General features: G+C 41.3%; 1 protein-coding gene across 1 annotated transcript in view; it reads right to left on the bottom strand.

Annotated features, from left to right (window-relative positions):
* CFAP54 (cilia and flagella associated protein 54) overlaps nt 1-17,861 on the bottom strand; it is a 347,358-nt gene that overhangs the window by 150,645 nt on the left and 178,852 nt on the right. Inside the window, exons 38-41 of the mRNA XM_043967706.1 lie at nt 12,706-12,933; nt 9,233-9,456; nt 8,998-9,118; nt 8,022-8,130 (exon numbers count right to left, since the gene is read on the bottom strand). Of these exons, the coding sequence (XP_043823641.1) occupies nt 8,022-8,130; nt 8,998-9,118; nt 9,233-9,456; nt 12,706-12,933 (682 nt within the window). The remainder of the gene's footprint in view (nt 1-8,021; nt 8,131-8,997; nt 9,119-9,232; nt 9,457-12,705; nt 12,934-17,861) is intronic.

The raw sequence follows: 17,861 nt of genomic DNA, 5'->3' as shown, positions 1-17,861 counted from the left end.
GTCAGATTTGAACTCAGGTCCTTCTGAATCCATTGCACCACCTAGCTTCCCCCATTAGCCTGGCTTTTAAAGCCTTCCAAAACCTGTTTCCAACCTACATTTCCCATCACTCCCCTTCACACCGGCTTAGTTCTGGCTAATTGTCCTAATCATTCCACAGTCTACAAATTCTATCTCCCATGTATTGGCCTTTGCCCAGATCATGCTCTGCTCCTGGAGTGTATTTCTTCCTAGTTCTATAAATGAATGAGTGGGGGTGGGGGAAGCATTTATTAAGTGCTTATTAGGTACAAAGCATGATGATGCTAAGTGTTAGGAACATAAAGAGACAAGCAGAGATGGTCCTTGTTAGGGACATACACTCCAGCCCCTTGTTAAAGGACACTTTGGACATGGCAACTCCTAATTAGTCCCTTGGTCCCCATGGTTGGAGTCGGGAAGATGGCGGGTGACTGAGCCAGAAAGAACTGCTCACTCCGGGGCTTTTAAGTAAAGCAAATCAAGCAACTAAGGGTTAAATTGAGCTGGGGCGGGGCGGGGGGGGGTGTTCCTTGCAAAATGGCTTATTCTTGCCCACATTTTTCTCAGTGGGGAGTGTGGCAGTCTCAGCAACTGCCTTCATGTCACGGCAGGGGTGGCTACCAACAAATATATTGTTGGGAAAGTGTCCACACACAATAGCAACACTGTGTACGTGCACGCACTGGCTCTCGGTCTCCAGGTTAGCCACTTACAGCTTTTTCTGACACACACACACACACACACACACACACACACACACACACACACACACACCCGGAGACACATAAGTTAACTCACCAACGATGTGGTGTTGCAGCCAAGATTCTGTGATGCTCAGCCTAGCTTAGCCCCCTCCCCTGGCAGGTGGGCTGGGCTGGTCCTCACCAGCCAAGCTTCCCCGGCACTTTCTCTTCCACCAGCCCCGTGTTGCCCAGTTGAATTCTGCTCTGGCTCATATAAAGCCAGGTCTGACTCACATCATGCCCTCTCCACACATCACTGTCCTTAGTACCAGGAAGGCTCTGGAACATTGGGCATTTCTCCCCATTCCTATCATATCTCTTCCATATTCTCCCTTTCCTTCTGCATCTGGGAGGACTCATTGCCACAGTAGGCAGCACAGCACATAGGCTACTGGACCTGGAGTTAGGAAGACCTGAGTTCAAATCCTGGCTCAGACACTTACTCGCTGTGTGTCTGTGGGCAAGTCACTCAGCCTCTCTATCTGCCTCAGTTTCCGCAATGACAAAATATGGTTAATAATAGCACCTACCTCGAAGCAGTATATAAACACTATTAGTACCCAACATCTGAGGATATCTCTTGCGATTGACCCCTGCACATTGGCAAATGCTAGTATGTAAATATGTGTTATGCAACTGACCCCTACCAATGTTCTGCTGTTACTGACATCTTGAGGAAAAGAGTATAAAAATTGCTTTTTAACCTCATAATCATAATAGTAATAATTATATAATTATTATAGCTAGAATTTATACATGACTTCAAGGTTAACAACCATAGGAGGCCATTATCATCCCCATTTTACACATAAGGAAAGTGAGGCACAGAAAGGTTTAAGTGACAAAGCTATGCAGGGTCTGAGTCGGCTCTTCCTGACTCTGGGTCCAGAGCTCTAGCCACTCACTCCTTAGCTTCTGCTTCAGTGAATATTCTCAGCTGACACGCCAACCAATTTCTCTTGGACTCTGTTGCAGTTCAGGACAGAGAACTTCTTCTTTTGAGGACCCATAATTTTGTTAGATGTCCCTTCACTGATGCAGATAGCCATCCATTTATGACTTAGCAAACTGTAGTGGCAGAATGATCCTTCCTCCTCTGGGTAAGGTGCTCCTTGGGATCCAGGGACAATGTCCATCCCGACGGATGAGCTCCAAACCTTTCCAGCTTGCCTGGACCCTCCAGAACTAGACTCCACACCACGAGGCAGCAGAAGAGGAAGTTAATGGAAGAACAGTCATCCAATTGGTCACTTACTTCACCTGTCAGAGGTCAAGTTCAAGAATGTCCACTTTTAACTCCAGCATGATTCTAGCGTGGCACCGAAGGACTATAAAATCCATTACTTGCACGACGATAGTTTTCTAAGACAGGGACAGGTGTATTTGGTTTTTGTTTTGGTTTTTGTGGGGTTTTTTTATCATTGTGATTAGATGAATCTATCATAATAGCTAAGACATAGCTTCCCCCAATTCCTACTTCATAGTCTTCTAAACGTCTGGAGGAAGAACGTGATTTCCCAAATGCTTTCTTTTTCACTTTGATTAATCAGAACGTAGGTTCAACATGCAAATTTGTTTAGAGGAAGACTATCAGGATTTAAAGTCATAATTGCTGTAGGATGTGACATGCAATTCCTTTTTCCTCTGCTCTCTTCAAGGATCTGTGTTTTTTACTCTTCTGATTGTTCCCATCATGATCACATATGAGCCCCAGACACATCAGAAAGAGGGTCTGAGGGGTCTCATGGACGCTTCTACACCACCAGGAGATAATAGAGGAGAACTCTGGGGCAGGGAGCTGCACTTTACCAGGATACAAATGGGAGCTCTTATTGCCACAAGTCCCATTTTAATAGAATCATCTTTTATGAGAAATGTCTTCAGAAGCACTAGAAACTACAGAGCTGACAGCTAACTGACCTGAGGGTAGGGGGAGGGAGGGAATAAGTAAAAGAATGTCAGATTTTCTCTGTGGAAGACATTATGGATAACTATCTGATTTCTTTTTTTTAAAGAAAAATATTCCTTTTGCAAAGCCTCATTAAGTATACACTGTCTTTTCCTGACCTTTGTACCAATTTTGTATTTTTGAAGTTAAATTTTATTGTTTTCATTTAACAAGCAATTAACACTCTCTCCTCCCATGTCCTCTCCCCCACAACAGAGAAACAAAACCCCTGTAACAAACTTATTCTGACATAAATATTCAGTTTTAGAATTAGATAATGTTTTGAAATATCCAAGATTAAAAGCAAAGACAATACTTTGGCCTTCTCCAAGTGAATGCAGTGTATGTTGGGGGGTAGAGAAAATGATGCCAATCTTCAATTATTTGAAGGGCTGTAAGGTGAAGACGATTTAGACATATTTTATATGTCCCCAAAGAGTAGAACTGGGAAAAGTAAGTGGAAGTCACTAGAAGCCAGATTTCTGCTAATATTAGAAAAATAACAAGCAATGTGACAAAATATAATGAGAAGCATGTTTCAGAATTAGGAAGCCCTGAGTTCAAGTCTCACCTTTGACCCATTCTGCCTGTGTGACCCTCACTCCTCAGGGTCACAGGCAACTCTCTAAGACTAGAGGAGATTGGCATTGGTAGAGAGATTTTCTGACCAAGGGTATTATAAGTCTGGTGAAAAATATTAAGAAAAAACTTCATAAAGAATTCTGAGCTGGGGCAGCTAGATAGCGCAGTGGATAGAGCACCAGCCCTGGAGTCAGGAGTACCTGAGTTCAAATCCGGCCTCAGACACTTAACACTTACTAGCTGTGTGACCTTGGGCAAGTCACTTAACCCCAATTGCCTCACTAAAAAAAGAAAAAAAAAGAAAAGAATTCTGAGCTGGGGAACCCAAAACTATAAATAAAAATATTTGTTACATTAAAAAAAAAGAATTCTGAGCTGTACCCATTGGGAATGGGCCACCTTCATCAAGGAGGGCGTGGAGAGAGAACAGAACCTTGAAGACTATAGAGAGGACTCATGTTGTCACCCAGAGTTGGGCTTAGAGACATCTGAGGTTCCTTCCAACTCTGCTAGTCTATGATTTTGTGGTTCTATGGCCAGAAAGCAAGAGTATTTTTATATGCCATCAGGGCAATGTGACTATTTCATCATGATGAAGATAACTGCATATTCTTTAGGTGACAAATATAACTGCAATAAGGAAAGTCTAGCTAAATAATATATTCATTATCATTCCAGGATTCCCTGAGTTTAGGAAAGTTAATTTCACAGGGGCAGCTGGGTGGTGCAGTAGACAGAGCACCAGGCCTGGAGTCAGGAAGACTCATCTTCCTGAGTTCAAATATGGCCACAGACACTTACCAGCTGTGTGATCCTGGGCAAGTCACTTAACCCCGTTTGCCTCAGTTTCCTCATCTATAAAATAAACTGGAGAAGGAAGTGGAAAACCACCCCAGTACCTTTGCCAAGAAAACACCCAAAAAGTCAGACACGACTGAAAAATGACTAAATAAAAATTTCATACCGACAAGACCAAAAAAATAGCTCCCTGCCATTCTGCACAGAAACCCAGATTCTCAGAGATGGGAAGGATTTCAGCACCACCCAATCCAACCCATACCAGAGTAGGAATCCCTTCTACCATGGCCTGGACAAGTGGATTCAAAGTCTAGGCCTGAAAACCTCCATTGATTGGGATCTTTCCTCATTACCTTCTTAGGCCGGGCTCTCCCCTTTGGGCAAGCTCTGATTGTTGGGAAGATTCTCCTTATTTTGAATTGAACTTTGCCTTTCTGTAACCCCTGTGCTTTGCTCCTTGTTCTGTCCGGGGGGGGGGGCAACAAAGGAAAAGTCATCTCCCCCTCGGGGACAATTCTTCGAAGAAATGAAGGCAGAGGCCCCACCCTTCCCCAGGTGGGCTCCTTTCCAGGCTAACCACCATCTCCTTCAGTGGATCATCTGTAGGACCATTAGAAGTCCTGGTGCAACTAGTGATTTGGGGGAAAGCCGAGGATGAAGTTCAGCTGACTCAGTTGGGATGCTGCTATTGTGAGCTTCATCCTGAGAGCGGGAGGGGGAAGAGATTTAAAGCTGTAGGTGTTTTACCTCCAGAGTCTTCTCTGTCTGGGAGCTCTGAACGATAACATCGAATGGCTGATGCATGTTCACAGCTTCTGAGAACGCAGAGGATACATATACCAAGACCTCTTCATCGATGAAACACACAAAAGATAATGGTGGTTGTGACTAGCTGAGCTGGCACTGATGGATGGGTCTCCATCATCTTTCCAGTGATGTCTTGGGGAGAAAAGGAGCCAAGGGAGTGGCTGGAAGGGAAGCCCCACCCAGCGGGAGGAGGAGCTCCATCCCATAAAAAGCAGGCAGGTGCAAATGAGAGTGCCCCAAAGCCCAGGACCACACAATACTACTGCTACCCCAGTATACGTGCTGCCAAAGAAGCTTCAGGCTAGTCAACAATGACTTGTGCACACCAGAGTTATCATTCTTCACAATAACTCAGAGATATAGACCCACAAACATTCCTGAGGACAGGATCAAACACCCGGGACTATGTGCTAGTCTTTGACTATCCCCCAAGCCTTTATTCCAAAAACAAGGCTAAACCAGTCCCTGTCCTCAAGCACCTTCAATTGGGGGGAGCATAGGAGAGGAGGACAATAGGGAGGGACAGCTTATATTCCTACATGGAAAGAGTAGGGGGAGACGTGAGGTGAAGGTACTACCAGCTGGGGAGACTGAGAAAGGCCTCAGGCACAGCTAACACTTAAGCTGTGCCTTATAGGCACCCGAGGATTCTGAGAATCCAATGGGGAGAGGGAGAGTGTTCCAGGCATGGGGACAGCCTGGGCGAAGGCAGAGACAGAAGATGGATGACACATTTGTACATCGGGCACTGCAAGAAAGCCAGTGTGGCTGCACCAAAGAGCATGCCAAGGGGAGCGATGTGTATGGAACGGGTCTGGGGAAGTGGGCTGAAGTGGCCAGATGGCATAGAGCCACAAATGCCCAACAGAGGAGATGATGTCAGATCTCAGGGGTGCTGGGGTGCCACCCCAAATATCTACTGAGGTTCCCCTGAGCATGGCAGGCAACGAGGGTTTTGCATCTCAAACCCAAACAATACACACACACACACACACACACACACACACATATACACACACACATATACACACATACATATATAAACATACACATGAACACAAACATACCTACACATAAACATACATATGCTCACACAACATACATATATACATTCATACCCATTTACTCAAGCATACACATTAACACATACAGATATGCATATACACATATACAAACACATACTCACACATGTATATACACACTCAAACATACACACATACATTTAAAGGGTCTAGATTGGTTTTATTTTATATTTTTCATTATTATTATTTTTTTAAGCAATTGGAGTTAAGTGACTTGCCCAGGGTCACACAGCTAGTAAGTGTCAAGTGTCTGAGGCTGGATTTGAACTCAGGTCCTCCTGACTCCAGGGCTGGTGCTCTATTCACTGGGCCACCTTGCTGCCCCCTCTGGATTGGTTTTATCTTACCAGCTCCATGGCAGACAAGTGTCTCTGCATCTCCCTGCCACATCACTTTGTCTGACCAATGTCCAGTTTGCAGACACTGAAATCCACAGCCTTCCCTCCCTTTCACTTGTGCAGTTTGTGGTGGTTTTCTAAAAATTGCAATTCTAATATTTTCCTCTATCCCTATCAACTTAACTCTATTCATTGTGACATATCACTCCAGCCTGTTTGGGTCTTCTTCGTACCCCAACAGACCAGGATAGAGGACAGAATCCTCTGATATCTGGCCAGAGGCTTCTCACCTGGCTCACAAGTCCTGATGCTCTATTTGCATGAATACAGCTATGCCTCAGTCCTTCCTCAAACTGAGTGTTCTGTGCTAGGAATACTTCCCTTATCTCAATTCACTTTCTTCCCGAAATGATACTGTTGGTTTGATGACATTTAGGGCTCTTCATTCCTTCATCCAAACCCTCTTAAAATGTCTTCAGTGTAGAGGGAATGAAAGAAATCACATTTATAATCAGTGGGCAGGTCTCAAAGCAGATGACTTCCAAGTCTTAGAAATCAGTGAAGGCCAGGACGGTATCACTTCTCTGTCTTTATATCCACAGGCACAACACAGAGCCACAAAGTGAATTCTTAATAAATGTTTGCCTGATCTAACTCTTTTTCATTGAAAGGAACTATTCATAAAGAATAGCAAGTGTGGGGCAGCTAGGTGGCGCAGTGGATAGAGCACTGGCCCTGGATTCAGGAAGACCTGAGTTCAAATCCAACTTCAGACACTTTACACTTACTAGCTGTGTGACCCTAGCCAAGTCACTTACCCCCAACTGCCTCACCAAAACAAAGAAAGAAAGAAAGAAAAAAAAGAATAGCAAGTATGGTTTTTCTGTTGGTTACTGAAAATTAGGCCTTCCCCATCTCCCCCATCTCCTGTGTAACTTCTGGAGGTGACCCTTAAATATGAACACATGCAGAAGCAAGTCTAGTGAACCTTCCATGCATCCGTGACCATTACCAGGAGATACAAGAACACATGAGATTCAAGACAATTCCAGCTTTTATTCTCATTTATATTATCTTTTCAGTGCCTCATGTCTTCAAACTATATGTGGCCCAAACCTTGAAGCTCAACTCTTGAGTGACTCATGAGTGAAAATCAGACGTCGCAAGTTTCCTAAATGCCCAGTGCCTCAGATGATAATCTAAAGAGAAGGAAACTAGGGTACCCAGGAGAAGCAATCTGTATGCATCATAGGAGCCTGGACTGCTTTGGAAATCAGGACAGAACTTTCTCTAGGGCACCAGGGAAGGCAGCAGTGGAAGGCCAGTTCCAATTGTTCCCCCTTTCTCCTACACTGAGAGAATAAAAGAAAACCACCAAGGTGTGGGCAATTAGCAGCCACCCCGTATCTCCTTTCATCTTAGAAATTCAATAAAAAATACATTTGCTTTTTTTTTCCTCCCAAAAAATCCATCTTAATTGAGGTCTGTAATAATGTAAATAACAAAACTAATGAGATTAAGACAGATGGGCAAATGCCAAATGGATTATTTTTTAATCAAATAAACCACTAGAAAAGGATTTTAGAAACTTTTTTAATTAGGTAAGATGAAGTTCTAGCAGAGTGGAGAAGTAATAGAGGAGAAAGGTGAGCCTTATAGGAAAATTAGTAAATAGGGTTGTCGGGCCGGGTTCCATACTTACCTGAATGAACTCCATCCTGCTCAAAATCTATAAACCCCCCTCTCCATCCTGCCTCGTTAGGCCGAAAAGCAGCATGGGGCTGTTTTCCAATGATATTGCGGGGATTTATCTTAAAAAAAAGAATGTTCATTACTTAGTCATCCATTTCTAGTTTCCTTGGGTTTTTCTCTTATTTTCACTTGTCAAAATAAAGAAGCAAAAACATGATGCTTAATATAGGAGCCAGGATGGCAGCATTCAATCATGATCCGCTCTCCCAAACAAACGACAGCATTCTTCATATTCATTCTGTAGAGTACAGCTGGAGGAGAGCATTATACAAATTACATGTGGCAATTAGAGTATAGTTTTCCAATATTGTGTGATTCACTCTCCTAAATTTATCTTATATTATCTAATTTGAAACATTTAGGAGATGTGGGCTACTTTTCTTGTTACTTTGCAATCACGGAACACGTGGGATGGTTCTCCCACCCCACTCATCATTTAGAACAATTTAGCACAATTTACATTTTCTTTGATGATGTTTTTCAGAATTAACTTCCACTGTGTTTAATTTTGGGCCATCTACTCTCAATCATCATCATGTCCGAAGCCTGAAATCATAAGGATTTAAAAATAGAAATATGAGGTGGGGTGGGGGGTAAGGCTGTAAAAAATGAGTGTACCACTCCTGAGGACTTGAAAGGATACAGGAAATGATACAAGCTAATTTACCAAACTTGGGTGAAAACTTTTCTGTGAATTAAGTGCGAAGTTCTCTTTCTTCATACGCAAAGTAATATTGTCCTATGCCCATTGTTTGGAAATGCTACAAAAAGGTTATGGGAAGGATGGAACAAATTCACTAAGATGGTTTGTGTTTCAAGATGAGTAAACACACTGTGTGCGTGCGAGCACACACGCGCGCACACACACACACACACACACACACACACACACACACACACACACACACACACACCCCAAACCTCACCTTGTCCTCAATGATGTTTTCTATCTTGATTATCTCTTGGCCACTGAACTTCTTGATTCTCTCCAGAAGTTTTCTCTGAGCATAGACTAATAGTGGGGTCACCTGCTCTGTGTACCTCTCACTAGCAGGACAAAACAGGTCATTAGAACTATAGCGGTTAAGAGTTTCAACTAACATGGGTCAATTTGTATCTGATTCGGGCTCTGCAGATCAAGGCAGCATTCATCTTACTTACTGTGTAATTTCATTGAAATGGAGGGCAATATGCGATAGTGTTTCCCATTTTCCCACTCTGTACAAAATTTCCAAAGTTTTAAAGATGAAGTCGGAAATATACTTCAAGTCAACCAAATTCATATCATCAAAAGGATCTTCAAATGTCAGATTAAAGCCACCATCATCATCTTCAATGCTTCCATAAGCACTCGGGACACCAAAATCTTTATTGTCATCCAAAATCTGCAAATGATCAACAAGTTCAATATTGAGGTCAAACACATGTCTATTCAAGATTTGGTACCAAAGTGTATTTTCTTCCAGGTGACTCCTCCAAAGTTCACTAACCCTGAATGTATCCAAGAATAAATAATAATTTCAATCAATCTATCCAACTATTTATAAAGGGCTTACCATAACCAGGTGCCTTGTTAAGCAATGGGGATACAAAAAAATAAAAACAATGTTTACTAGCAAGGAGCTTACATTCTAATGGGGAAGATAGCAGTAGTAATAATAATAATGGTAATAACAACTCATAGAATTTACATAGCACTTTAAGGTTTGTAATGCTATGTTAACACATTTGATCTTCACAAATAAACCTGTGAGGTAGATGCTACTATTATTACCATTTTTTTTTTGACAAGGAAACTGAATCATAGGGAATTTAAGGGACTTGTTCAGGATCACACAAATAATAAGTTTCAGTGTCAGGATTCAAACTCAGGTCTTTTAACAAGTCCCATACTCTACCCATTGCACTACCTACCTCACTGCCTGACAACATAAAAGATAAATACAGAAAGGCTAAATAGTATCTAATTCAAGAAGCCTTGGGGCAGATAGGTGGCACAGTGGATAGAACACCAGCCCCGGAGTTAGTAGAACCTGAGTTAAAATCTGGCCTAAGACACTTGACACTTACTGGCTGTGTGACCCTGGGCAAGTCACTTAACCCCAAATGCCTTGGGAAAAAAAGAAGCCTTTCCCAGTCCCCCTTAATGCTAATGACTTCTTCCCTCTAAGGTTATCTCCAATTTATATATGTATATATGTACATACTATAATATCTATGTATTTATCTAATGTATACATATATATGTATATGTATGTATGTGTTGTTGTTGTTTAGTTATTCAATCATGTCTAACTTTTCATGACTATAACATACCAATAATGGCTAGGGGAATTTTTTTGGTAAAGAGGCAGACAGTTTGCCATTTCCTTCTCCAATGGATTAAGACAAACAGAAGTTAAGTGACTTGCCCAGGGTCACACAGCTAGTAAGTGTCAAAGAACAGATTTGAATTCAAGTCTTCATGACTCCAGGCCCAGCATTCTATCCACTGAGCCTTCATATGTAGCTGCCTCCTTATGTATGTATGTATGTATGTGTATATATACATATAGATATCTATATAGATACATATAACATGTGTATACACACATGCTAGGGATACAAATAAAGGCAAAACATTTATCTATTATATATACATATGTGTATACACACATGTACAACATAAAGGTTTGAATACTGTCTCCCTCAGCAGGGACCCCAACACTTAGCATGGTGTCTAGCATACAACAGGAGCTTAATACCTGCTTATTGAAAACTACTACAAGAGAAATGAAGAGGAAACTATTTAAAAAACAAAAGCAAAAGCAAACAAACAACAAGACCCCTCCATGTGGACCCTGCTTCTGCAGTCCTCCCTGTGACACTGGGGGAGCTGAGTGACCTTGGGCAAGTCACTGCTTCAAAGAGCCTCAGGAGCTCTCCAAGGTATCAAAATGAAATCTAGAAAGGGATCCTTGTGGGCTGCACGCTGGCTTAGAAAACCACTCATTAACCTCATCTGTATCGTATTGTATTTTTATTTAGTTGGTTAAACATTTCCCAATTACATTTTAATCTGTCTGGAGCAGGCCTCCAGTGGGACCCCTCTACTATGGACGATTGTTGGAGGGAATTTTCACGTCAAAAATCACAAAACCTAGATATGTTGATACATTATCATTGTTCTTGTTCTTGTTCTGAGATAGATGTGGCATGCTAGCTAGAGAACTGGTCTTGAAGTCCAGAAGGCATGAGCTCAGGTCCTATTTCTGATATCTGTTAGCTGAGTGACCTTGGAAACTCTCTAAGGCACAGAGGTGGCACCATTCTGCACTGGTAGAGGAATCCATAACCCTCATTGTCAGGCAGTCCACAGCGTACAGAATGCAGAACTCCAGGTCCAGCAACCTCGCCTTGTAATGGAAGCCACCATTCTTCATGCTGGCCAGCACCCAGGCAACCAAGCAAGTGTGAGCCATTAAATTGTCCTTATTGAATTTCACTCTTTTTTATCCTACCTCACCAAGATCTTATTATGGACTCTTCTTCTGTGTTATCCTCTGTCACCTACCTTTGCCTCCAAGCATTTTCAGAATTTTAGTTGGTTGGAAAGTGTACCTCAAGTGCAGCTACATTCTAACATCAAAACTCTGCTCTGAAGAGCCTCTGGATCCTTCGGCAATATAGGATCATCTTTTCTCTGAGATTTTTGAAATTTGCTCCCCTAAGGTCTCTAGTATGTGGCTGACCATGCCCAGAATCCCCTCCTTTTTGGCTTTAATGAAGCCAAGGATGATATGGTCCCTTTCTCTCAGAATTCTCATTGGTCAGGGGGCAGAGTAGCGCTACCCTCATCACTTCATCACCCTCTGCTCAGTCACTAAAAAGAAAGAGAAATAAGTGTTTAGACAGAATCCACTCTATTTTCCAAAATTATTATGCTTTCCAGCTCTGTGCTTGGATGGAAAGTCACCTAGTTCTTCCAGGCTTGGACTTACTTCAGCAAGTGCGAGCCAAGATTTTTTTTTTACCTCAAATCCTAGCTCCAGACTCTTAGTCCCACATCTCACACTTCCATACAAATACAACTAGGGTGAGCACAAATAATGAGCTCAATCAGAACTCACCAAAGGTGAGAGAGTAGGGCATTATTGATTTGTTTGTAAATGCATCAACAGTTGAGTTCTAATATGCTAACATAATTTAAATTCACTTCAGTAGAAGCTAAGTATCTTGTTCAACATAATTATGAGAAACAGATGGACTACAACCAAACCAAATATAAACACAAGAAAAATTAATTTCTATTTCTCCCAAGCTGTGAATTCTTGAAAGAACTCTAAATGAGAACAATGAAAGGTACCCATTCATTCATCATCATTCCATTCGCCTTTGTTGCTAAACACGAGAAGAACACACATCTATTATTTAACACCAGAACCTGGTAATGCTTTATATTTTCCTCTCTGTAATAGAGCTAGACTGCTGGCTCAACCCTATGAATTTTAGGGTCATCGATGCTCCCGTATAAATCGCTCTGAGCATTGTTTCTGACATCCTTGCTGTCTGACCCACCCCAAATCTTCCTTCATCATAAGCAGTTTCCAGCTGAAAACACAATAGAAAGACACCATCCACCCAACAGACCTTACCTTAAGAGATTTGCTATTCTGCAGGTCTACTAGCATATCAAGGAGTGCTTCGGACGCCAAATGAAATGGCAACACAAATGTGCATAAGATAGCATCCTTGCTGACGGGGAATGTTCTGGAAAAAGCATGTGCCTGTTTAAGGAGCATCTGTACTTCCAGGGCGTAGTTCCAAAGAACCCGGGAGGCATTCTGAAGTAAGGTCCAATAACCACCACGGTGAGCAAGAACCTAGAACACAAGCAATATGCAACAGAGACTTACGTTTCCAGAAGACAGATATGAAAAACATCTTTCTTCACTGAGTCATTAAAATGAATGTACACATTTAGAGACTGCTGGCAACATTTCCTCCATTGCCTAATCTAGCTAACATGAAATTATAAGAGCATTCCTTAAAAATGTAAAGCATCTATGTGAAATGAAAAGACTTTCAAAGACATTATTTCTAATGTATATCTAATATGTATCTAACACCTATTTTGGCATAATGCAAAACTACTCAACCTCTAACTAAAAGTAGTGCTAAGATATAAAATACTTTTAACCAGCAATAATTTTTCAGGCACAATATATTTTTTTCTAACAGTCACATATCACTTATCCACATTTACTGACAAAATGCAAAGCCTACATTAAAAAAACCTGTCTAACATCAAAGAACATTCTGCAGAAAAAAAAGTGTTGTAAGATCAAATAAGAATCAGGCTGAGGAAAACTAAACATGTGTGGATATAAATTCTCTTAGTAAAAATACTTTTATAATGTAATTAAGGAAAATATAAAATATTATATATAATGTTTTATTAAATATAAATATATAAATAGAAATAACTATAAATAAATGAGAGAGAGAGAGAGACAGAGAAATCTTTAAAAAGGAAAATACTGGTATAAGCTCTAAGGTATCACCTCATATCCATCAGATTGGCTAATATGTCAGAAAAGAAAAATAACAAATGTTGCAGGGGATGTGGAAAAATTAGGACACTAATGCACTTATGTGGGAGTCAGCTCACTGGGCAGAATGCTGGGCCTAGAGTTGGGAAGACACAAGTTCAAATCCAGCCTCAGACACTAGCTATGTGATCCTGGGCAAGTCACTTAATCTTGGTTTGCCCTAATCCAATGGAGAAGGAAATGGCAAACAACTCCAGTATCCTTGCCAAGAAAACCCCATGGACAGCACTGACATGCTATGGTCCACAGGGTTACACAACTGAATGACTGAACAACAACAATAATGCATTGTCAGTGGAATTGCAAACAAATTCTGGAGAGCAATTTGGAACTACGCCCAAAGGGCGATAAAATTGTGCATACTCTTTGACCCAGTGATACCACTACTTGGTCTGTGTCCCAAAGAGATAAGATGAGAAGAAAAAGAACCCACATGTGCAAAAATATTTCTAGCAGCTCTTTTAGTGATGGCAAAGAACTAGAAATTGAGGGGATGCCCATCAACTGGGAAATGGTTGAACAAGTTGTGATATATGATTGTGATGGAAAACTATTGTGTATAAGAAATGAGGAACAGGATGCTTTCAGAAAAACCTGGGAAGACTTGCATGAACTGATACAAAGTAAAGTGAGCAGAAACAGGACATTGTACACAGTAAGAGCAGTATTGTATGATGATCAACTGTGAATGACTTAGCTCTTCTCAGCAATACAATGACCCAAGACAATCCTGACTCATGATGAAAAATGCTGTCCATCTCCAGAGAAAGAACATCAATGGTTTCTGAATACAGACCAAAATATATTTTTAACTATTTGTGTGTGTGTGTGGGGGGGGTGTTGGTCTGTGTTTTCTTTCACAACATGACTTATATGGAGATATGTTTTACATGGCTGCACATCTATAATCTATATCAAATTGCTTGCCTTCTCAAGGAAGGGGAAAGGGAGGAGGGAGGGAGAGAATTTGGAACTCAAATTTTTAAAAGATCAATGTTAAAATTTGTTTTTACATGGAATTGGAAAAAATAAAATGTAACAAAATTAGAAGTAGTGTGCCACATTAGAAAGATCGTTGGGTCTAGAGTCAGAGGTTCATGGTCCAAATGGTGCTACAATAATTTACTGGCCCCCTTCCTCTAACTGGGGTCACTTAACCCTCATTACAGTCACCATAAACTAGGGTAAGTTTTCTTATGAAAGAGAGAAAGCATGTGCCAGCAAGGACATGAGCTTGCAGGAGAGGGGACCCAGTTCTTTATTCCTGAGAATCTGGTGTCTGAAGCTGAAAATCTCCCAGCAAAGAATTCACAAACCTCTAAGTCAAGACCCATAGGGGCCAAATTTTAATTGGGGGGTGTTAGCTAGGCAGCTCACCGCAATATTGGGGCAAGGAAGGAGACCAACAGCCTCCCTCAAAAACAGAACAGGATTTATTAACAAGAACAAACTTAAAAAGACAAGCAAGATCAGTAGAATTAAGGGAAAGGAAAAAAACGGGGAAAGGGAAATGATACAACCTGAATAACACCACTGCCCAGGGATCAGCTGAGAACACACAGCTGCGCCCTGTTGCTTTGCAGCTTCAAGCTAGCATGGCAAAACTCCTCCCTTCTCCTTCCCAGCAGACCCCAGCCTGACCACACACAGCCCCAAGCCAGTTGGCTGGCAGCCATGACTGACAGTCACATGACTGCCCTCACTGGGCTTCCAGTCATTATAATTTTGCCAGGCCCATGGCTATGGCTACAACCAGTGGGTGGATACCATGCCATTGCAGAGGCGCAGTACCTGAGCCCCAGGCCAGTGTGCGCGCCAGGGTTTTTAAAATTCTAACCAAAAGATGGGGTCATAAAAACCTCGAATAACAATTAATTCTTTACAGACCTAAGGTGCAAAACTGGAGAATCTCTACTGGTCCTTAGACAAGGAGGCTTACTCTTTCTCAACCAGTTGGTTAAAAGAGCACAGAAATGCATTCATTGAGGATTTCAGGGGAACCCAAAGTCAGATGTGGGGGAAATTACATCAGGAGAAGCTTCCAGAGCAGCTGGAGCCAAAAATATTTGGGGGAGCAGTACTCAACAGAACAGAGTTCAACACAGAAGAGACATCAGGAGGCTCCAGGGCCACAGTCATTTGCTGCATAGGTATTTCTCTAATTGCACTCTCCCCACTGTTGGGAGGTACGTTTGTAGGGCAGTGTGCCCCAGCTTTATGCAGGAGAGGCTCTGTCACTTCTTTTCTTACTGTGATAATTCATTAAATGCCTCTCATCTATAAAACAGGGATGTTGGCCTCAATGACTTCTAAAAACCATTCCAGGTCAGTGCCTAGGATCATGTATCCTCCAGCTCAGGAGTGTCCCACTCTGATGAAATCCCAACAAGGATGATGGTAACACTTCTGATGACTCTGGTCACAAAGGGTTCTCTTGTCCACATTTCTGTAGATTTCAAACCTGCTTCCATGTCCGAAAGCAAAATAGAAAAATTAAAGCAATTGTTCACTTTGGGGAAAGGAAATCTAACCCAACTAGACAGTAGAGTCCTTCCTTATTCCCAAAGGTGTTTGTTACAGACTGAAACAAATACTTTCTACAATAAAATATCAACATGAAGAAATTGAGTCTGTTTTTTTTCTGTCAGATGAGGTGTTTGGGGGTAGATGGACAACCTTAATCTCAAGAACAAAGATCCTGTAGAATAGACAACTCTAGGTTACAGAGGTGATCTATTACAGTTAAAGAATGTCAATTTGTCCTTTGGATAGAGAGAAGCGACATACTATGATAGAAAGGATGGTGCCTTTTGTGGCCAAGGACCTTGGTTCAACTATCAGTCCTATTGCTTGATCCCTATATAACACTGAGCCATACCTTCTCCGGGCCTCAGTTTCCCCATGTCTAAAATGAAGAGCGTAGACTAAGTAGCCCATGGTTTTACTTCTTTCCAAGATATAGATGTATTCCTAATCAATCTGTGTGGGAATCAAATTTTTATAACTATCAATTGATAGCATTAGGTGCCATTATTATTTAAAGGAATCCCACAATAAATCCTTTTTGTAAAATGAAGAATCCTCTTAAAATATCAATAGCCATCTCCCAGTTCATCTGTTGGGTGTCAGGATCTCTTGTATGTTTATCTTTGTATTATTTTTGTATTTATCTTTGTATTATTTGCATCTTTGTGTTATCTCATGGTTTTTGTTAAAATAGGGTATAAGAATACTTAATTTTTCTTTTTTTCTTTTTTTTTTGGTGGGGCAATGAGGGTTAAGTGACTTGCCCAGGGTCACATAGCTAGTAAGTGTCAAGTATAAGAATACTTAACTTTTTATTTCATCTCTCAGTTTATGAATCATGCAATTTCCAAAAGGCAACAGGTAAAAACCATTTATTTAGAGTGAATTTTACATTAATCACATAAAAGCGAGGTGTACTGTCTCTCATTCAACCTAAGACCTCAGTTCCAAGTTCTGGGCTTTTTAAAAAACTTCTATAAAAGCTGACAGAACCACTGTTACCATCTGTTCATTTAAACACATGCCTGATCAACATGGAAGGATCAGTGAGAGATGTGTAAAGCTCATAGCTTGAAGTGCAGAAATTAATTAATAACCACTCCATTTTTATATGTTCTCAGATGCCACTGGACTTGTTTTCATAAGCAAATTAATGATCATTACCATCATCTATGGCTGTTATAGCTCCACATCGGTCAGTTACATCACAGAGTTTAGCCAAAATAGCAAAATTCTGCATATGCCACACAAGACATTTTGATAAATTGTCAACGCATGGGCAAAAGTTAATTTCAAGAAAGGCTTCATTGACATAATTTAGGTAATGAGACCACTGAGGATCTTTTGTGTTCTTTTTATTTTCTAGGAAGGCCAGAGTCCAACAGAAAGCCTTTAAGCCCACAACTTTAGAGCTCTTTCTACATTTTAAAACCCCCCTACTCTTTTTTTTTTGGTGGGGCAGGAAGGGTTAAGTGACTTGCCCAGGGTCACACAGCTAGTAAGTGTCAAGTGTCTGTCTGAGATCAGATTTGAACTCAGGTCCTCCTGAATCCAGGGCCAGTGCTTTATCCATTGTACCGTCTAGCTGCCCCCCCAAAACCCCAACTCTTGAGGGGATAGGGGGAGGTAGATGCAGCTAAGTCACCCAGCATAATGCCCTATATAAAATTGCT

The sequence above is a fragment of the Dromiciops gliroides genome, chromosome 5, assembly GCF_019393635.1.
Source record: "Dromiciops gliroides isolate mDroGli1 chromosome 5, mDroGli1.pri, whole genome shotgun sequence".
NCBI classification, from domain to species: Eukaryota; Metazoa; Chordata; class Mammalia; order Microbiotheria; family Microbiotheriidae; genus Dromiciops; species Dromiciops gliroides.
The sequence above is the reverse complement of the archived record's forward strand: the minus strand, read 5'-3'. Positions and strand labels throughout refer to the sequence as shown.